Source organism: Acomys russatus, chromosome 3, assembly GCF_903995435.1.
Source record: "Acomys russatus chromosome 3, mAcoRus1.1, whole genome shotgun sequence".
Classification (NCBI taxonomy): Eukaryota; Metazoa; Chordata; class Mammalia; order Rodentia; family Muridae; genus Acomys; species Acomys russatus.
Window position 1 is genome coordinate 9,191,710 of NC_067139.1, and position 15,816 is coordinate 9,207,525.

At 45.5% G+C, this 15,816-nt stretch overlaps 1 protein-coding gene across 1 annotated transcript; it reads right to left on the reverse strand.

Annotated features, from left to right (window-relative positions):
* Positions 1 to 3,831: 3,831 nt before the first annotated feature.
* Positions 3,832 to 15,587, reverse strand: Slc17a4 (solute carrier family 17 member 4). Its single transcript, XM_051169205.1, has 10 exons — positions 15,136 to 15,587; positions 12,332 to 12,531; positions 10,766 to 10,999; positions 10,592 to 10,679; positions 10,077 to 10,163; positions 8,510 to 8,628; positions 8,233 to 8,394; positions 6,971 to 7,326; positions 5,756 to 5,846; positions 3,832 to 3,992 (listed from the first exon to the last, which is right to left on the reverse strand). Exons 1-10 carry the CDS (start codon positions 15,224 to 15,226, stop codon positions 3,858 to 3,860), a joined length of 1,563 nt encoding a protein of 520 aa, XP_051025162.1. The 5' UTR covers positions 15,227 to 15,587; the 3' UTR covers positions 3,832 to 3,857.
* Between the last annotated feature and the right edge of the window lie 229 nt (positions 15,588 to 15,816).

Below are 15,816 nucleotides of genomic sequence, written 5' to 3' on the forward strand. Positions count from 1 at the left end.
GCTGTCCTGGGCTGTATAAAATGCTAATGAAATATGAGCCTGCAAATGAGCCAGCAAGGATGAGCCTTCGAGTGACCTGGCCAGCAGCATTCCTCCATGGGTTCTGCTTCAAGTCCTGCCTGAGTTCCTGCCCTGACTCCTCTCAAATGATGGACTGAGACCCAGAAGTCTAAGTCAAATCCTTTCTTCCCACAGGTTGCTTTGGTCATGGTATTTGTCACAGGAACAGGAAGAAAACCAGGACACTTTCCCATTCCTTTTGTCCCCCGGCTGGTCTTCTATACCACTGCATAGCTTCTCCAATGAGAAACTTATCAAACACGTATTGGCATTTATTGTAAGTGGAGTCTCACACTTTGCTGAAGATGTCTCAAATAAGTCATGTCCTGGCTTCTGCACTTTACATTCAGGTTGGGTAGTGGAGTCTGTCGTAAGTGGCCCAGAAGAGAAAGAATGTGTGTATTCCAGGGGTTGTATGGGAGGCAAAGACCTTGCCTGGCCACCTGCAGGGCATCTCTTCCATGTCACGTTTCCCCTGTCTAATAAGAACACTGTAGCCTTTGTCTTATGCACAAAGCAATTATAGGAAAACTATACTAAGAAAGAAATCACCCTTGGATTTCTCACTAGCAGCTGCGGACATGACCTTGGACCATTCGTGAAGAGACAAGGCTGCCTTCCTTCCATTCTTGCTAGCTACCTAGGCAGGCTTTAGATAGCAAATTCCTTTCTGGCCCCTCTCCCAGGCACTTTCCATTCTGCCTCAGGGGACTTCAACCAGCTTTCTCCAAACCTTGTCTGATCCCCTATCCCCTCACCTTTCTCCCCGACAGTCTTTAGCCTCCACTGACTCAGGAGTGGACTCCTGTCTTCTCACTCCGACTTCTCCCCCTCAACCACGTCTCTGCCATGTTGTCTGTCCACTCCTGTTTGTAATTCATTCCTTCCACTTCTCCATCATAACACTGTTCTTTAGGTTCACCTTCTAGACTTCTTTCTTCCTCTCTCTCTTCCCCTCCCTCCCTCCCTTCTCTTTCTAATCAGCCTTTAGCTGACCATTAAACACTGGAAATCTTGAAGCATTAGTCACAGGCTTTCTCTTTTTATGACATACTTGCCCACACAGGCACTCTCACCCATATTGAAATTTTTACTTATGACTTGTGTTTAAATTGTTTACATATTCATAACTGGGTGCCAAATGTCACATGTGTCACCCAGACCTTGTGTCTATGTTCCTGTTTGTTGTCTTCATTGAGTATGCTGCTATCACTGTGAGAAGCATCCCCATTGGTCTAATAACAAACCACAATGCACCTGTTGCTGTGAGCATCACCCCTTTTCTCACGGCGTATAATGTGGCTGGGTTATCACCTTTGCTTATCTCTCACTACCCTCCACCACGTGCCATGGACCACTACTCTCCAGGACTTCACTGGAACCCCCTCCCCAATTTTCTTATGCTGTGTGACCACTGAAAATCAGAACTCGGTTATGTCCCTTTCCATTAAGATACTCCCACTGATTTTAAAGGAAACACCAATACTCTTCCATGATGCTCGGTGTGTTCTTGACTTCAACACTCTATAACCTTCTCACGGCCCCAGTCTGCTCTTATTCAACCCTGGCTTTTCTCTCCTGCCACGAAACCCTTGCATATGCTGTGGACCTTCCCAGAGGGTCTTTCTAGGACATTCTCACCATCAGCCTCCTACATCAAGTGACATACAGATTCCAGCTCAACTGGGGCGGTGCAACAGTGGCCACCACTCACCCTTAAATTGGAGCATAACCCTTGCTTATTCTAGTAAGATGTGCCCCTCCTTATTCCTTATCCCACAGCTGTCCCTGAACATTTGTGATACTTTTATTAAAGCCACAGCCTCCTGCGATAGTGAGCTACTTCAGGCTGTGCGTGATTGTGATAGCTGCCATGTGTCTGTGCACACTGATGTATCTGTCAATATTCATTTAGTGTTTGGATATTTCTGTTCTCTTTTATTGTTCCTGTGTCACCAAAAAGGATTCTTAACAAACAGAGACACCATATACACTCTGTAGACATTTGAAGTCAGCCGAAGAAAGCATAGGTCTTACATACATTTGTAGATGACATTTCACATTGAGTGGGGCCCCCTGCACAGCGGCTGCAATCACAGGAGTCAGAGAGGCAGGCCAAGGGCATTCATGATGTGACTGAAGCTGCAAAGCAGTGTATAAGGCAATGTCTACTCACTAAGACTAAGACACAAGGGATTTGCACAGATCCACAGCCAGATGAGGGGCCTGGGTCAGAGTGGTTGGAAAGAAGGTAGCTATTGTTTTGTTTTGTTTTGTTTTTAAATTATCTGTATGACCTGTAGGCCTGGCTAGCAATCAATCAAAACACAGACACACTTGTTATATTTTAAGATAGCCTTAGTTAACCTGGGGCAGGGCCGATATCAATCCTCTAAACTACTTCCCATAGTGGGGCAGGCATGGGATCCCTGCCTCAATTCCACGCCATCTGCTTCCAATAACTTCTATCAAGCTACCTCCCCTCCATAATCCCAAATACTTGCTCATGTTCTTCATCTGGGCCGGATTCTCCATCCACGCTGGCCATGTGTTTCTCCTCCAGCTAACCCATGGCGGCCTTCCTCTCTTCACTTCAGGTCTCTCTCCTTTCTCCTTTCTCATGGTAATCTTTTCTTCTTCCTCCTTGTGGTAGTCTCTCTTCTTCTTCCCAGAATTCCTCTCTCCCTCTCTCTCTCTCTCTCTCTGTCTCTCTCTCTCTCTCTCTCTCTCTCTCTCTCTCCTAGCCCCACCTATCTCTGTTGCCCTGCCCATGTGGAATGGCTTTTTATTAAGCAAAAGGTAAGTCACAGAGACAGTAAGCAGTAATTAGCATCAAAATACATCAGACCATCCCCCAACAGGTAGCCATGGAAGAGTCAACTCCAGAGAGAGCCTGAGTGGTGTTTATATTGTAGAAATAGTTTTGACCCAAAGCCAAGCTCCACAGACAGAAAGCTGTCTGGGATGGTTGGATTTCACCACCTCGCTTGTATTAATTGGAAAAAGTTTATTCCTTTTTGCACGATAAAGTCACTTTTCATTGTTCTTTATCCTTGCTGTTTTCAGTTAGACATCCTGCATACACCAAGACCCACACTGGCTCTTTAACCCCATCACAGTTGACTGAGATCAACTGTCCACTTTGGCCTCCTGCCCCAGGACTTTGGTCCACAAACATCCTGTTTTCCAGGTTGTCAGGTCTCTTTGCTTACAGCTTACAGAGTTCATGGGACCAGTCCCCTGTGATTCCAACTCATCACTTAGGTACTTCTGACTTCCTCTTTAGCTTTGGTGGCCAATTGTCCTCCAGTCTCTGGTGCTTTTGTCATGGCAACAGGGGAAAGTAGAGTCATAGAAACTCGGACACACCTGAGCTTTCAGGAGCACACAGCTGTAAATAGCTAGTCTCTTGTTTCCCTTAGGAAACCTCCAGTCATGGAAGAAAAACAAAACAAAACAAAACACCGTTAACATCGCATAGCCAGGATCTCTGAGATGACCCTGGGAAACAAAGCCCTTTCCAATGAGTTGACTTTAGCAGTGAAATAGGCACAGAAGAGATGGCTCAGTGGTTAAGAGCACTGTCTGCTCTTCCAGAGGTCCTGAGTTCAATTCCCAGCACCTACATGGTGGCTCACAACTATCTACAGTGGGATCTGATTCCTCTTCTAGCATGCAGGTGTACACGCAAATAGAGTACTCATATACATAAAATCTTAAAAAGAAAAGAAAAGAAATAGGCACAAAAGCAGGTCTTTGAAGTAAAGTGTCAGAATCTCACACATCACTCACTTTGCTCAGAGATGGGTGAAGGTCGGATCCTTGGCCCAGTCCTGTACCTCTGCCCGGCCGAAGATGAGGTAGAAGAGCAGGCCTACTACATTAACGGCAGCTGCGAGCAAGAAGACGTTTCTCCAGCCCAGCTCTGAATCCTGGAGGTAGGAGGCTGCTTGTTAGTGCCAGTGGCTCACTCCCTGACCCCTGGTTCAGAACGGTTGTGGTTCTACGCTTTGAAGCCCCTTCTTTTAAGGCAGCCCAGCCTCCAAGGCTCCCATGTCTCTCCTGGACTACAACTGCCGTACATGCTGCGTCACTGCACACCCTCCTTCCTGTACATGCTGCGTCACAGCGCACCCTCCTTCCTGTACATGCTGCGTCACAGCGCACCCTCCTTCCTGTACATGCTGAGTCACAGCGCACCCTCCTTCCTGTACATGCTGCGTCACAGCGCACCCTCCTTCCTGTACATGCTGCGTCACAGCACACCCTCCTTCCTGTACATGCTGTGTCACAGCGCACCCTCCTTCCTGTACATGCTGAGTCACAGCGCACCCTCCTTCCTGTACATGCTGCGTGCTGCATCACAGCGCACCCACCCTCGTTCCCTCTGCTATAAGGCACTTCCTGTCCTTTGGCTCACTCCCTCACTTCTCTCAAGTATTTGCTTAATAATGTCACCTTTTCAAAGATTCCTTCTTTGACCACACTAATAATCTGGTCATGTTTTCTCTCAGAACTTACCACTAATATGTCTATAGTTTACTTTGCTTTTCTGTTGATTTCTTTTTTACAATATAGATTTTTATAAGGTAGAGTTGGGGGACTTTTGTCTATTTGTTTGCTAAAACAATTGGCATGGCACGTGTTAATATTTAACAGTTCGTTAGATTGTTGGATGGATGAATGGATGGATGGATGGACTAATCAGTCATTCAAGTGGCAAGAGAGCAAGGTCTATAAGACAATCATCCTTTTAACCAATCCTTAATAGTTTGTTTTCAGAGACTAGAAAGCAATGGAAGCTCCGGAAGCAAGAGGAGACTTGATTTCATTAAAACAAAAGCCATTTCTTGTTTACTCTCCTGTCTTTTTCCTGAGTTACTGACACAGAGTCAAGAGGTAAGTTAGAAACAAGATTTTCATAAATGTCACAGACATCCTTTTGCATGTGAAATTTATATCTATATAATTATTAGGCAATGCTCAAGTCATCAAGTTTAATTATATGTTTATTTTTTACTTTTTTCTCCTTTTAGGGATTTTTTTTTTTTTTTTTTTTTTTGTGAGACAGGGTCTGACAATGTACACCAAACTGGCCTCCTAAGTGCTGAGATTATGAGCAGGAGCTGCCTCGCTTTGTTTATTTTAACTACATCCGAGTGCTCCTTCCTGGATGGAAGGCTTTGCCATCCCAGCACCACAGGTCACAGGAGCTTGTGCTCTTAGTGAACATCTCATGAACAGCAGAGTGAACACTGGAGCATAGGAGGGAGGTGCACGGAGCGTTTCACTCTGCCATTTATTAACCATCTTGCTCATCTATTTTGAAAGACTTCTTAGCTTTCTAGACAGGAAAACCACCCCATCCTGGTTTGCCCAGAGCATTCAAGATATTGACACTGAGAACCTCTCAGAAATCCTGAGACTCCTCCATTTGGGGTTAAGCATGATGGATGATCATATGTGATACTTTAGGATAAATACCATGAACGTTACTGGAAAGTCTGGATTTTAACATGAGACACGTATCTCACAACAACTCACAAACCATAAGGTCACTGTGCTGATCGTCCTCCCACATGCCACACCTGTGGGATCTGGAATTTTCCAACATAAATTGAGCTGGGAATGAAGACTAGCTTCTGCTAACTACCACGTTTCTCTTTTTACTATTCCTCACAACCTTTGACCTTACCTGGCTGATGAAAAATCCAGCAACAGTAGGAGCTATGCTTCCAGCTATATGACAAAAGACTTGCAGTAGTCCTTTGAGAAAGGCAGTGTACCTGGGAAGGGGGCAGTCTCATGTAAGCAAAGGCTTCATCTGGATGGCACTGTCCTATCTCCATGTTTGTCTCTGGGGATGCTTAGGGTAGTGTACCTCAGACCCGAACACAATACCCTAGCTAATGATCTGTAGCATAGGCTAAGGACAGCCTGGGGTAGGGGCTTGTAAATATCAAGCTACAGGCTCAGCTTCTCAGGGGCTAGCCTATGCTAACATGTCAGCTTCTTAGTTCTTAATGTGGAGCCCAATCTTGTAGCCCTGTTTAGGAACACAAAAGTCAAAAGACAGACACCCTTTGAGACCAGCCTATTCCCTACAGGTCTCAGGGGCCCATCTTGGGAAGATGAAGTATGTCCTAGGAGTTTGAAGTCTGGCCTCGGTTCTTTCTGGCACGACTTACACCAGACTTAATGATTTTTCCCCTGGTTCTGTCTTTTCCCTTTATTTTCATGGATAGACGTGTGTTCACATATGTGCCAGGATGCATGCATACATGTGAGGTACATGTGGAGGGCAGAGGACAATGTTGGGTGTCATCAATGTTGCGTGACACGTTCTTCAGGGTCAGCCACATTTCTTTTGGAATTGGTGTCTCTCACTAGCCTGAGTATTGCCCAGTAGCTCAGCAGGCTGCAAACAAACCACAGAGATCTCTGTCTATTGCTGCCTTCTGAGCACTGGGATTACACACGCACACCACTGCACCTGGCTTTGCTTTCATATATTTTTTGTAATGTGGGTTCTGGGGTTGGAACTCAAGTGCATGTGATTGCCCAGCAAGCATTTACCAACTGAGTCATCCCTCCCAACTTTGTTTTCCCTTTATTTAAGGCCCACGTAGGCCTCTGTGATGGGATCTCCTGAGGCTTTTCAGTTACCAGTCCAATGGGCCTGCTGCATTCCTCAGCAGAGACTGACTTGTGACACAGACTGCTCTTGTTTCAGCTCGGACTGGCTCCATTCACAATGGCTGAAGCCTAGGGTCCCTTCAGGAAAGTATGGTGAAGTGGCATTGATGTTTCTATCCCCTGTGACCTGATGCACACACTACTTTTTCCTTTTGCTACAGAGCAAGGGGATCCAAACTGAGCTTCTGTGCAGAGGAGGCAAAGCAATCCTTACCGTGGAGCTATATCCAGGAAGTTAATGAGGGCTCCCGAATCACAGAGGCTGGCGAAGGCAGAAGATATCACCAAGAAGACTATTGTGGTGCTGCGGCTAGATCTGACCCAAGGCAGGGGCACCAAAATACCAGCCGAGACAAGGACCCCTGCAGAAGAACAAAGACCATAACAAAGAGGCTCCCGAGCTCCCACAACCAGCTGGTGGCCAGCCTGGCCCTTACCTATGGCAGTGAAGAGCTTCCTGATAGTGACAAGGCGGAGGATCTTCCTGGAGAGGAGAAAATCTGCCAGCAGACCCCCAAGGACAATGCAGACACAGCCAGCCACGAAGGGCAGGGCCGACAGGATTCCGCTCTGGAGATTGGAGACAGGTGAGTACAAGGGTCCTCAGCATTTCCCCATCTTGGACCTGACAGGTCCTGGATGGATGGTCCGTGTCTGTGGCTTTGCATTGGATACACATCACTTTCAGTGTAAATTAAATTCTTTATTGCTAGAACTTTAATTTAACTTTAATTACATAGAGAAAATATGCATATTTCTTATCAAATTATTAGTCTTATTAATTTTTTTTTTTTTTTTTGACAGCAGGTCTCACTATGTAGCCCTAGCTGGTCCAGGATTCATTCTGTCGAGGAGGCTGGCTCACACATAGTCTACAGCCTCTGCCTCCTGAGTGCTTGATTAAAGGCATACACCACAATACCTGGCTTCAATAATTTTTAATAAAAGAAAATGATAAATGCTCTCTTTAGAGATCACTTACAAATAGTTATTTTAAAGGTTCTAAACTAGGCTTGCTTGTGTATACCTGTAATCCCCACAGTGGGGAAATAGAGATAAGAAGACCTATATTTTGAGGCCAGCCTTGGCTACATAGTGAATTCCAGGCCAGGCTAAGATACTTAGTGAAACTCTATCTCAGAAAAAAAGAAAGAAAGAAAGAAAGAACTATAATAATGTCTTATTTACAATAGAATTTTTTAATCCTCTTAAAATTTTAATGCTGCCAATAGAGCATCTTGGTTACAGATGTTAACTTCATTAAGTATAAGGTTTTTTGCATAAGACTCTTAAAAGTATGATACCATGATCTGATTTGGAAGTATTTCTCTGTTCAAGTAGGCAGTGAGGTCAATATGAATCTACATTCACTGGTTGTATCTTCTCCGAGGGGTCCTGATCCCTCATCCTGTGGGCCATGAATGAGACCATACAGAGACACACTAACACAGCTGGGTGCACTTTCTTTGTACTCACATCTCGGAGGTTTGCTTGAAGTACAGAGCTGATATATGTGGGTGTGTACGCCATTATCGTGGACAACAGCCAGTGTTCACAGAAAAAAAAAACTACAATGGCCCAAAGTGGGAGAGATGTGGCCATGGCTTTAATGGGAAGAGACCAGCCCAGAGAGCAATCCTAAAGGAAAAACGATGCGATTATCTCCTCCATCACAAGATAGGAGCTCCCCTGCTACACTATACCTCTGAGATGCACAGGGAGAGGAAAATGACAGGGAAATTCCTCATCATACCTCTTGAGCCAGTGAACACGCAATGTACCTCTTCTCACCAGTGCTGATAAAGGGGTGTTTCTGTGGGTTGTCATATACGAGAGGAAACCAGATGAGGCAACAGGCACAGCCAATTCCACCTGGGACAGAAGGCCCAGTCAGCGCTGGATTGATCAGTGTTTTCTTTCAGTAAGATGATTCCTATGCCTGGAGGAAGGACCAGCGATGGTACCTTGGCCCCAACCCCCATATTGTACCCTTGAATGGCCCTGTCATTAGTAGAGGGCACTTCTCTACCTCTTGACTTTGGCCTTGTTCGTGTAACTTGCTTTTGGCACGCCCTAGGGCAGCTGACAGCTCAGGTATTAAGAAATACTGCCTTTCTTCAGTGTCCTTGAGGGAGGACCGTGCTCTAGTGAATCCATGGTCCAAGGCAGGTGAGACAAACAGAACAGAGCATCCCCCCAGCTGTTTCATGGGACTTGAGTTCCCAGAGGCTTTGAAACACACACACAGACACACAGACACACAGACACACAGACACACACACACACACACACACACACACACACACACACACACACACTGAGGATCCACACATGGCTTTAAGTTTTGGTATGCTTCCCCCTTCATGGCTGAGCACCAATCAGCATTCCTCCTGCTGCTGGTACTATAAAGCTCGCTTCTTCTTTCAACCTTTTCCTGCCTTTCTTTTATCTTTCTTGTTTTATGTGCAATCAATTACCTAGACCGTTTCTACACATAGAATAAAATTAACTACCATCAAAGAAAATATATCTAACAGCTCCTTTATTACAGTGCTGGGGAAGTCAACAGCAGCAGTGGCAATGTGGCTCATCAGACTTGAATGCCATCCCTCAGGTGTCCTCCACTTGGTTTTTGGGCACAGAATTTCTCAGTGGGCTAGGACTTACCAAGGGGGATGGACTGGCTGGCAATGAGTGCAGAGTCCTGCCTGTCTCTGCCTCCCCAATGATAAGATTACTTTTCTGCACCATGATGCCAACTTTTTACATGGGTTCTGGGAATCAGATTCAGTTCCTGGTGCCTTCATGGCAATCAGTTTACCAACTGAGCTATCTCCCTTGGCCAGAAAGGGAGACGGGGATGCCCTTAAAGTCATAATACTACTCAACTATATATCCAGACTACTAAAAGTCATACGAGTTTCTTTTTTCGGATTTGTTTTATTTTATGTTATGAGTGTTTTGTCTACATCTGTGTATGTGCCCAGGTGGAGGTCAGAAGAGGGCATCAGGTCCCCTAGAATTGGAGTTACAGATGCTTGGGAGCCATCTTGTGGGTGCTTTGAACTGAAACTCGGTCCTCTGCAATGGCACCAAATCCTCCTAACTGCTAAGCCATCTTTTCAGCCCCTGGAATACTAAAATATAGATGTCTTTTTATAAGTCAGCAAGATTCGCACCATGGCTAATTTTGAACATTGTCAACTCCACATAAATGTCACCTATTAACGTTTGGCTAAGCAGAAACACATTCGTCACAGATGCCCAGCATCCTTTGTCATTGAGGAACATTCTGAGATTTTAGAAGAAAGTGAACTCACCAAAGATATAGAAGATATAAGGCCATCCCAGGGCCTGGCAAAGAAGCCCACCAGCAATGAGGACAAGGAAGATGCCCAACATTGACCCTGAGCAAAAGATACAAGGACTTAGTGGGTAGGAGAGCTGTTCTAGGGAATCAATATGCTTCTACAGAGTTGAGTGGCAGTGACTTTGATCCAGACGACCATAGTACAAACCCTGTTCCCTCATTCGGGGACTGTATGGCCTCAGACACGTATAGGTCTGTTTGTGTCTCAGATTCTCTACACTGTGTACTTAGCTGATTTATAAGGTTCCTGCGGGGGGGTAAAAGAAATGAATGCATGTGAAATGTTTGTATGTGAATGTTTGGTGCACTGTTGACATGCCATTCCAATCAAAAAGATGGTCTAGTTCTAAAAGCAAGGATCAGGAAGACAGGAGTGGCTAGGATACAAGGCCTTCGTTCGCACAGTGGGCCATTGTTGAGCACTCTTGGGCGATGCTTATAGAATGAGATGAAGGTGCCAGTTACCTGATGAAGAGATAGTGATGAGCTGACTCCTTTCCATCGGGGGAGCCCACTTGGCCCACAATGAGAACTGACCTGTTAATACCATAACCTGGGGGAGATTTTCCATTCTTAGAGATATGAGATCATTCTAGAACATAGATGTATGCCAGTTATACTTGGCTAAGATCTTGATACCTGAGCCACGCCTTGGATGACCCGCAGGACAATGAGCAAGGCTACTCCAGCATCAGCTGCCAGAGGAATGAGGAGAGTCAGGACGGAAGAAATCAGCAAGCCCACGCCAACCACATACTTGGCTCCAAATACTCCAGCCACATAGCCAGTTGGGATCGGAGCTAAGAATGATCCATAGTTGAGGGAGCTGAGGAGGATTCCCTGAATCTCCGGAGTCCAGTCGTACACAGGGGCCTAGGGACAAAGAGGTCCTTGTTGTCTGGATACACTGGCTGCTCATTGCGTTTCATTTCATTGGTTTTTGAGATAGGGCCTCACCAGCCCCTGATCTCTTCGTCCTCAGGCTTCCACTGCCAGAATCCTGAGGTTACAGCCGTGCCTGACTCCTGGCTCTGCTGCTGACTAGTCGCTATAAAGACTTATGACACAAAAAGCAGTTTGCTGTTCATTTTAACCTCTCTCCAACTCTTCCAACCCACAAGTCTCGTAAAGAAAAAGAAAACCTAAGTATATGCGCATTGTACTCTTTTCCTATCACCCTGACATGAGTAACTGACCAATTAAAACAAGGGAGCCCATGCCGGGTGTGGTGGTGAGTGTCTGGAATCCCAGCACTCAGTAGGCTGAAGCAGGAGAATCATGAGTTTGGAGACAGACATAGAAAGTTCCAGAAGGTCCTAGAAACCTACAAGTAGAACATTATGATGGGCGGATCTGGGCCCAGCAGTCCTGCTCAAACTATGGCACCAGCCCAGCGCAGTAAACTTTGAACCCTTACCCAGATCTAGACAATGGACAGGACATTCTCCACAGTTGAGGGGAGAGTGGGGACTGACTTTCACACGAACTCTGGTGCCCCATATTTGACCACGTTCCCCTGGATGGGGAGGCCTGGTGGCACTCAGAGGAAGGATAGCAGGCTACCAAGAAGAGACTTGATACCCTATGAGCATTTACAGGGGGAGGAGGTCCCCCTCAGTCACAGTCATAGGGGAGGGGAGTAAGGGGAAATTGAGAGGGAGGGAAAAATGGGAGGATACAAGGGATAGGATAACAATTTAGATGTAATATGAATAAATTAATAAATATATTTTTAAAAAAAGAAAGTTTCTGTCCTAGAAAGGCAAAACATTATACATACATACATATATACATACATATGTATAATTCATATAGGACCTATATAAATTATTCTATCTTATATATTATAGATAGATACATATGTATTATATACATTATAGATAGATACAGACAGAAGGAAAAGATCATAAAGAAAGAAACATCTAGCTGACATATTGAACATTATGTGTAAAAGAAAGCAAACTTAATCTACGAGCTGGTTTTGTGATACTTTTCATCCTTATAGAAGAAGAATTTATTTTTACTGGACAATTAGACATGCTTCATTCTGACTCAGCCATGGGTTCACTCACAAACACTAAGTAGAGTGAGATGAAAATCTCCTCAGATGTGTACTATGTTCTTATGCTAAAGGAATTTAATTTGCACATAGGATGGCCCTCGGATCAAAGAAATAGTTCAGAACATCGCAAAACATAGCAGTACCTTAGAATCCTGTAGTGTTTCATTCCAGAACTCTTGGGAGTTGGTGGTGGGTCCTTCTGTGGATGCACTGGGCTGACTGGATGGCACTGTGGTGTTCACCATAGCTGTTATGGCAATGCTCAAGTTCATTTGTTGGGTATAAATAGAAAAATTACAGAGCTGTAAGATGAGGGCCAGACCATGCCTCACTGAACAGAAGCCTAGGAGGAGAAGAAACAAAACTCATGCAGTCGGCCTGCTTTCTTCCTACACTTCATAAGACCGTAGGAGGCAGAAGACTGGTGTCTCTTGGATCTCAGAAGTATGAGGCAGGATGCTGTTCTGTGGGAGGCTCTATTCTCCGAAGTTGGGGAGCAGAGTCCTGAAGGATATATGGAAAGCCAACCTCAGAGATGGGGTTTTCAGGGCTCTGGATGAGGCATCAAGTGCAGGAACAGGTTTAGAGCAAGACCTGACAGGAAGCTAAGATTGCTTGTGTGTGTGTGTGTGTGTGTGTGCGCGCGCGCGCGCGCAGGCTAGTGCTACATTGAAGATGTGTATCATCTTTATCTCAACACATATCTGAGCTTGCACAAAGCTTGTCTGTATTCCAATCACTTTAGCTTAATCACAACTAAGAGGTAGAAAAATCCAGAGATGATAATAGGTGGTCACTGTGGTCAAACTCTGAGATTACAGCTTCCAGGCTTCCACCAGGGAGCAGATGAAACTGTGTAACCAGCACTGCACCCTTGTCTGTGGAGATGCACTTGTTAAATTCAGAAATTGACTGAGCTCACCTTTGGCCTAAAAGTCTAGAACCATTTAGCTTTGAAAAGTTTCCTTCCTCCATCTGAAAACAATTCACGGTGGAATTTTGGTCATTGTTATTTAAGAAGGACGGCCAGGCTGTCTTCTCCATATTCCACCCATGTACATAAGACTTCTCTCTGCCCCATCATGAAACTGTCCTCATCAGTTAAGCCCCATGTAAGTTTTATCAGGTACTTTGTGTTGCTTCTGTAACTAAATTCAATTTTACTGTCACAGTGTTTGTTTGTTTGTTAAACCGGGTTTCATTACACAGCCCCAGGCTGTCCTCAGACTCACAGTCCTACAACTTCGACCTCCCGGTGCTGGGCTCACAGGTGTGACCATGCCCACTGCCTGTCACAGGTGTGACCATGCCCACTGCCTGTCACAGGTGTGACCATGCCCACTGCCTGTCACAGGTGTGACCATGCCCACTGCCTGTCACAGGTGTGACCATGCCCACTGCCTGTCATTTTCACGTTTCCTCTCCTTGGGCTTTGGATAGATAGATGACAGACAGATCGACAGACAGACAGACAATATGCACACATCTTATGTAGAGATCATGGGGAAGGACAAGTCTTTCTACTGTTTTGCAACACTGATGTCTTTTCATTCACCAGCGTGGTGAGGAGAGTGCTCTTGCTAGATAAGGTTCACTGGAAACTCTCCTGTGTGCTGCTGCTTGGGTGAGTGTGACAAGCACGTCAGCTACGCTAACCTCTCCTACCCTTATCTCATAGGTTTTTACCAAATGTCTTTTAATCTTGGAATCAGCCACCTGGATTGCCATCCCAGATGCTCTACTACAAGTTTCAAAGGTCTCCATGGCTTCGCCACTTCACAGGGGTAGTCAAAGAATCTGCCTGTAGGCGCCGTGGTGAGAACCACGGGGTGCATGTGAATGCACCGTGATAGTGGGTGCTAATATTTGACTCTCTTTGCATTATTGGGATAGCCTCTTATTCACAGGCTGTTTCTAATGACAAAACAGTTTTTCCTGCTACTTTAACTAGAAGATTATTTAGCATATGTAATTGAGTTGAATTTGTACCTCATGTATGTTGTGGAAGATTTGGGTTTAAGATATGTAAACATGTTCTTGTTTTAATCCCACCCGTGGGATAGCAGGGCTGCTCCAGTTTGTTCACAGCTGGTAACGGCCTTGTGTGAGCAAGCATGATGCTTGTTAACTGGAAACTGCCTCATTTAGGGGTGTGGTCTTTGCTAGTTGGGATAAATATAAAAGCAGAGAGAGAGAAAGAGAGAGGGAGGGAGGGAGGGAGGGAGGGAGGGAGGGAGGGAGAAGGATGCTAGCAGAGCACTTGGAGGGGACAGTTGGAGGAAGAAGAGAAGGCTGCTGCTGAGTTTGCTGCTGGCTGGCTAACTATTCTGACAACAGAGAATGGTGTTACCCTAAAGAACTTGATGACCCTAGACAACAGGAAGTAGCCAAAGAGAGCTACGCGCCCTCTCCCACTAACCTTCTTTCTCTCCTACCTCGTGTTGGGGTGTTGGAAAGTATTGGGGCAGGAAGGGAGATAGAGTCATTATGGAACCCCAAATAGAGTAGGTTAAAAAGATTTGAAGCCTGCTCATGTCCACGTCTAGTTTTCTATCCTTGGTAACTTTGTGGGAGAGAGGGATTGAGAAGATAACAGTCCCCAGCCCTAGTCAAGAAGACCAAGGCGAAACCAAGTGTCCCGCCTAGAATCTGCTCCGAGGTTATCTGGGTGTACTGGGTGGTTGGATTTTAAGGGCTATTTTGTTTTGGCATTCCTTTGAGCTTTTTATTTTCACTTCCGAGAACTCGCCACATGATTCTCACCTGTTCTGTGTACTTCACGGTTACCTGTGAGCAAGGAAATAATTAGAAGTAAAAATGCCTCGGCACCATTTAGCACCACTGGCCGCCACTGGCAGTTGTGAGAAAAATGCTATCATGAGAAAGGGAGATGGGGTGACATGGGTCCTGTTTTCCTTGCAACCAGAGCTCCGGGTGTGATTTTTACCTTTCTTGAAGGGTTGGTCTTGGGTCGTGTTTAAGTTGCTCTCCTTGGGAATGTCTCCCACTCTCCCCTTGGTGTTTGCTCTGGTAGACATTTTGTTTCTCTCCTCCCAAGGTCCAGCATCTACTTACTGAAATAAAAGTGTGTAAGAGAAAACACAAACAGGAAAGTACCCTGTGTCTTATTTGATGTGGTCCCTATCCTTGGCTCTGTTAGCAGCCACATGTGAGGCCTGGAAAAGTATTGTTACTCCAAGTCTTACTAGCACTGTCTTTGAAATGGAGAAAAGTGTTTATTTGTGCTTGTAGTTTTGAGGATTAGACTCCACAGTGGTGGGGCAAAGGGACGAGAGCAGGGGCCGGAGTTGAGGGCTCACATACTGAACTGCAAGCACCAGGCAGAGAGTGCACACTGGGAATGGAGCATGAGCTTGAAACCTCAAAGCTTGTCCTCAGTAACAAAACTCCTCCTTTTAAACCTACCCCATAGGGAGCTAAGGAAACCCCAAATGACCCAAGTCCTGAAAGAAAGAGTATTGTTGACATGGGCACAGCAGCCATAAAGAGGACCAAGGCTTCAGACCCATGGGAAATTGGCCAAGCCTTTCTCCATGTATACAAGGCTTGAAATGGGCAGTCTTTTTCTTTAGTCCAAGCGCTAGCATTTATAGATGACAGACCAAGT

Excerpts from the sequence above, each read along its gene's own strand:
- Slc17a4 (XM_051169205.1), bottom strand. The coding sequence starts at position 15,226 with ATGTCTACCAGAGCAAACACCAAGGGGAGAGTGGGAGACATTCCCAAG. Across the intron at positions 10,164-10,591 it reads CATCACTATCTCTTCATCAG|GGTCAATGTTGGGCATCTTC; the intron begins GTAACTGGCACC and ends TCTTTTGCTCAG. Across the intron at positions 5,847-6,970 it reads TTCCTGGATATAGCTCCACG|GTACACTGCCTTTCTCAAAG; the intron begins GTAAGGATTGCT and ends CCCCCTTCCCAG.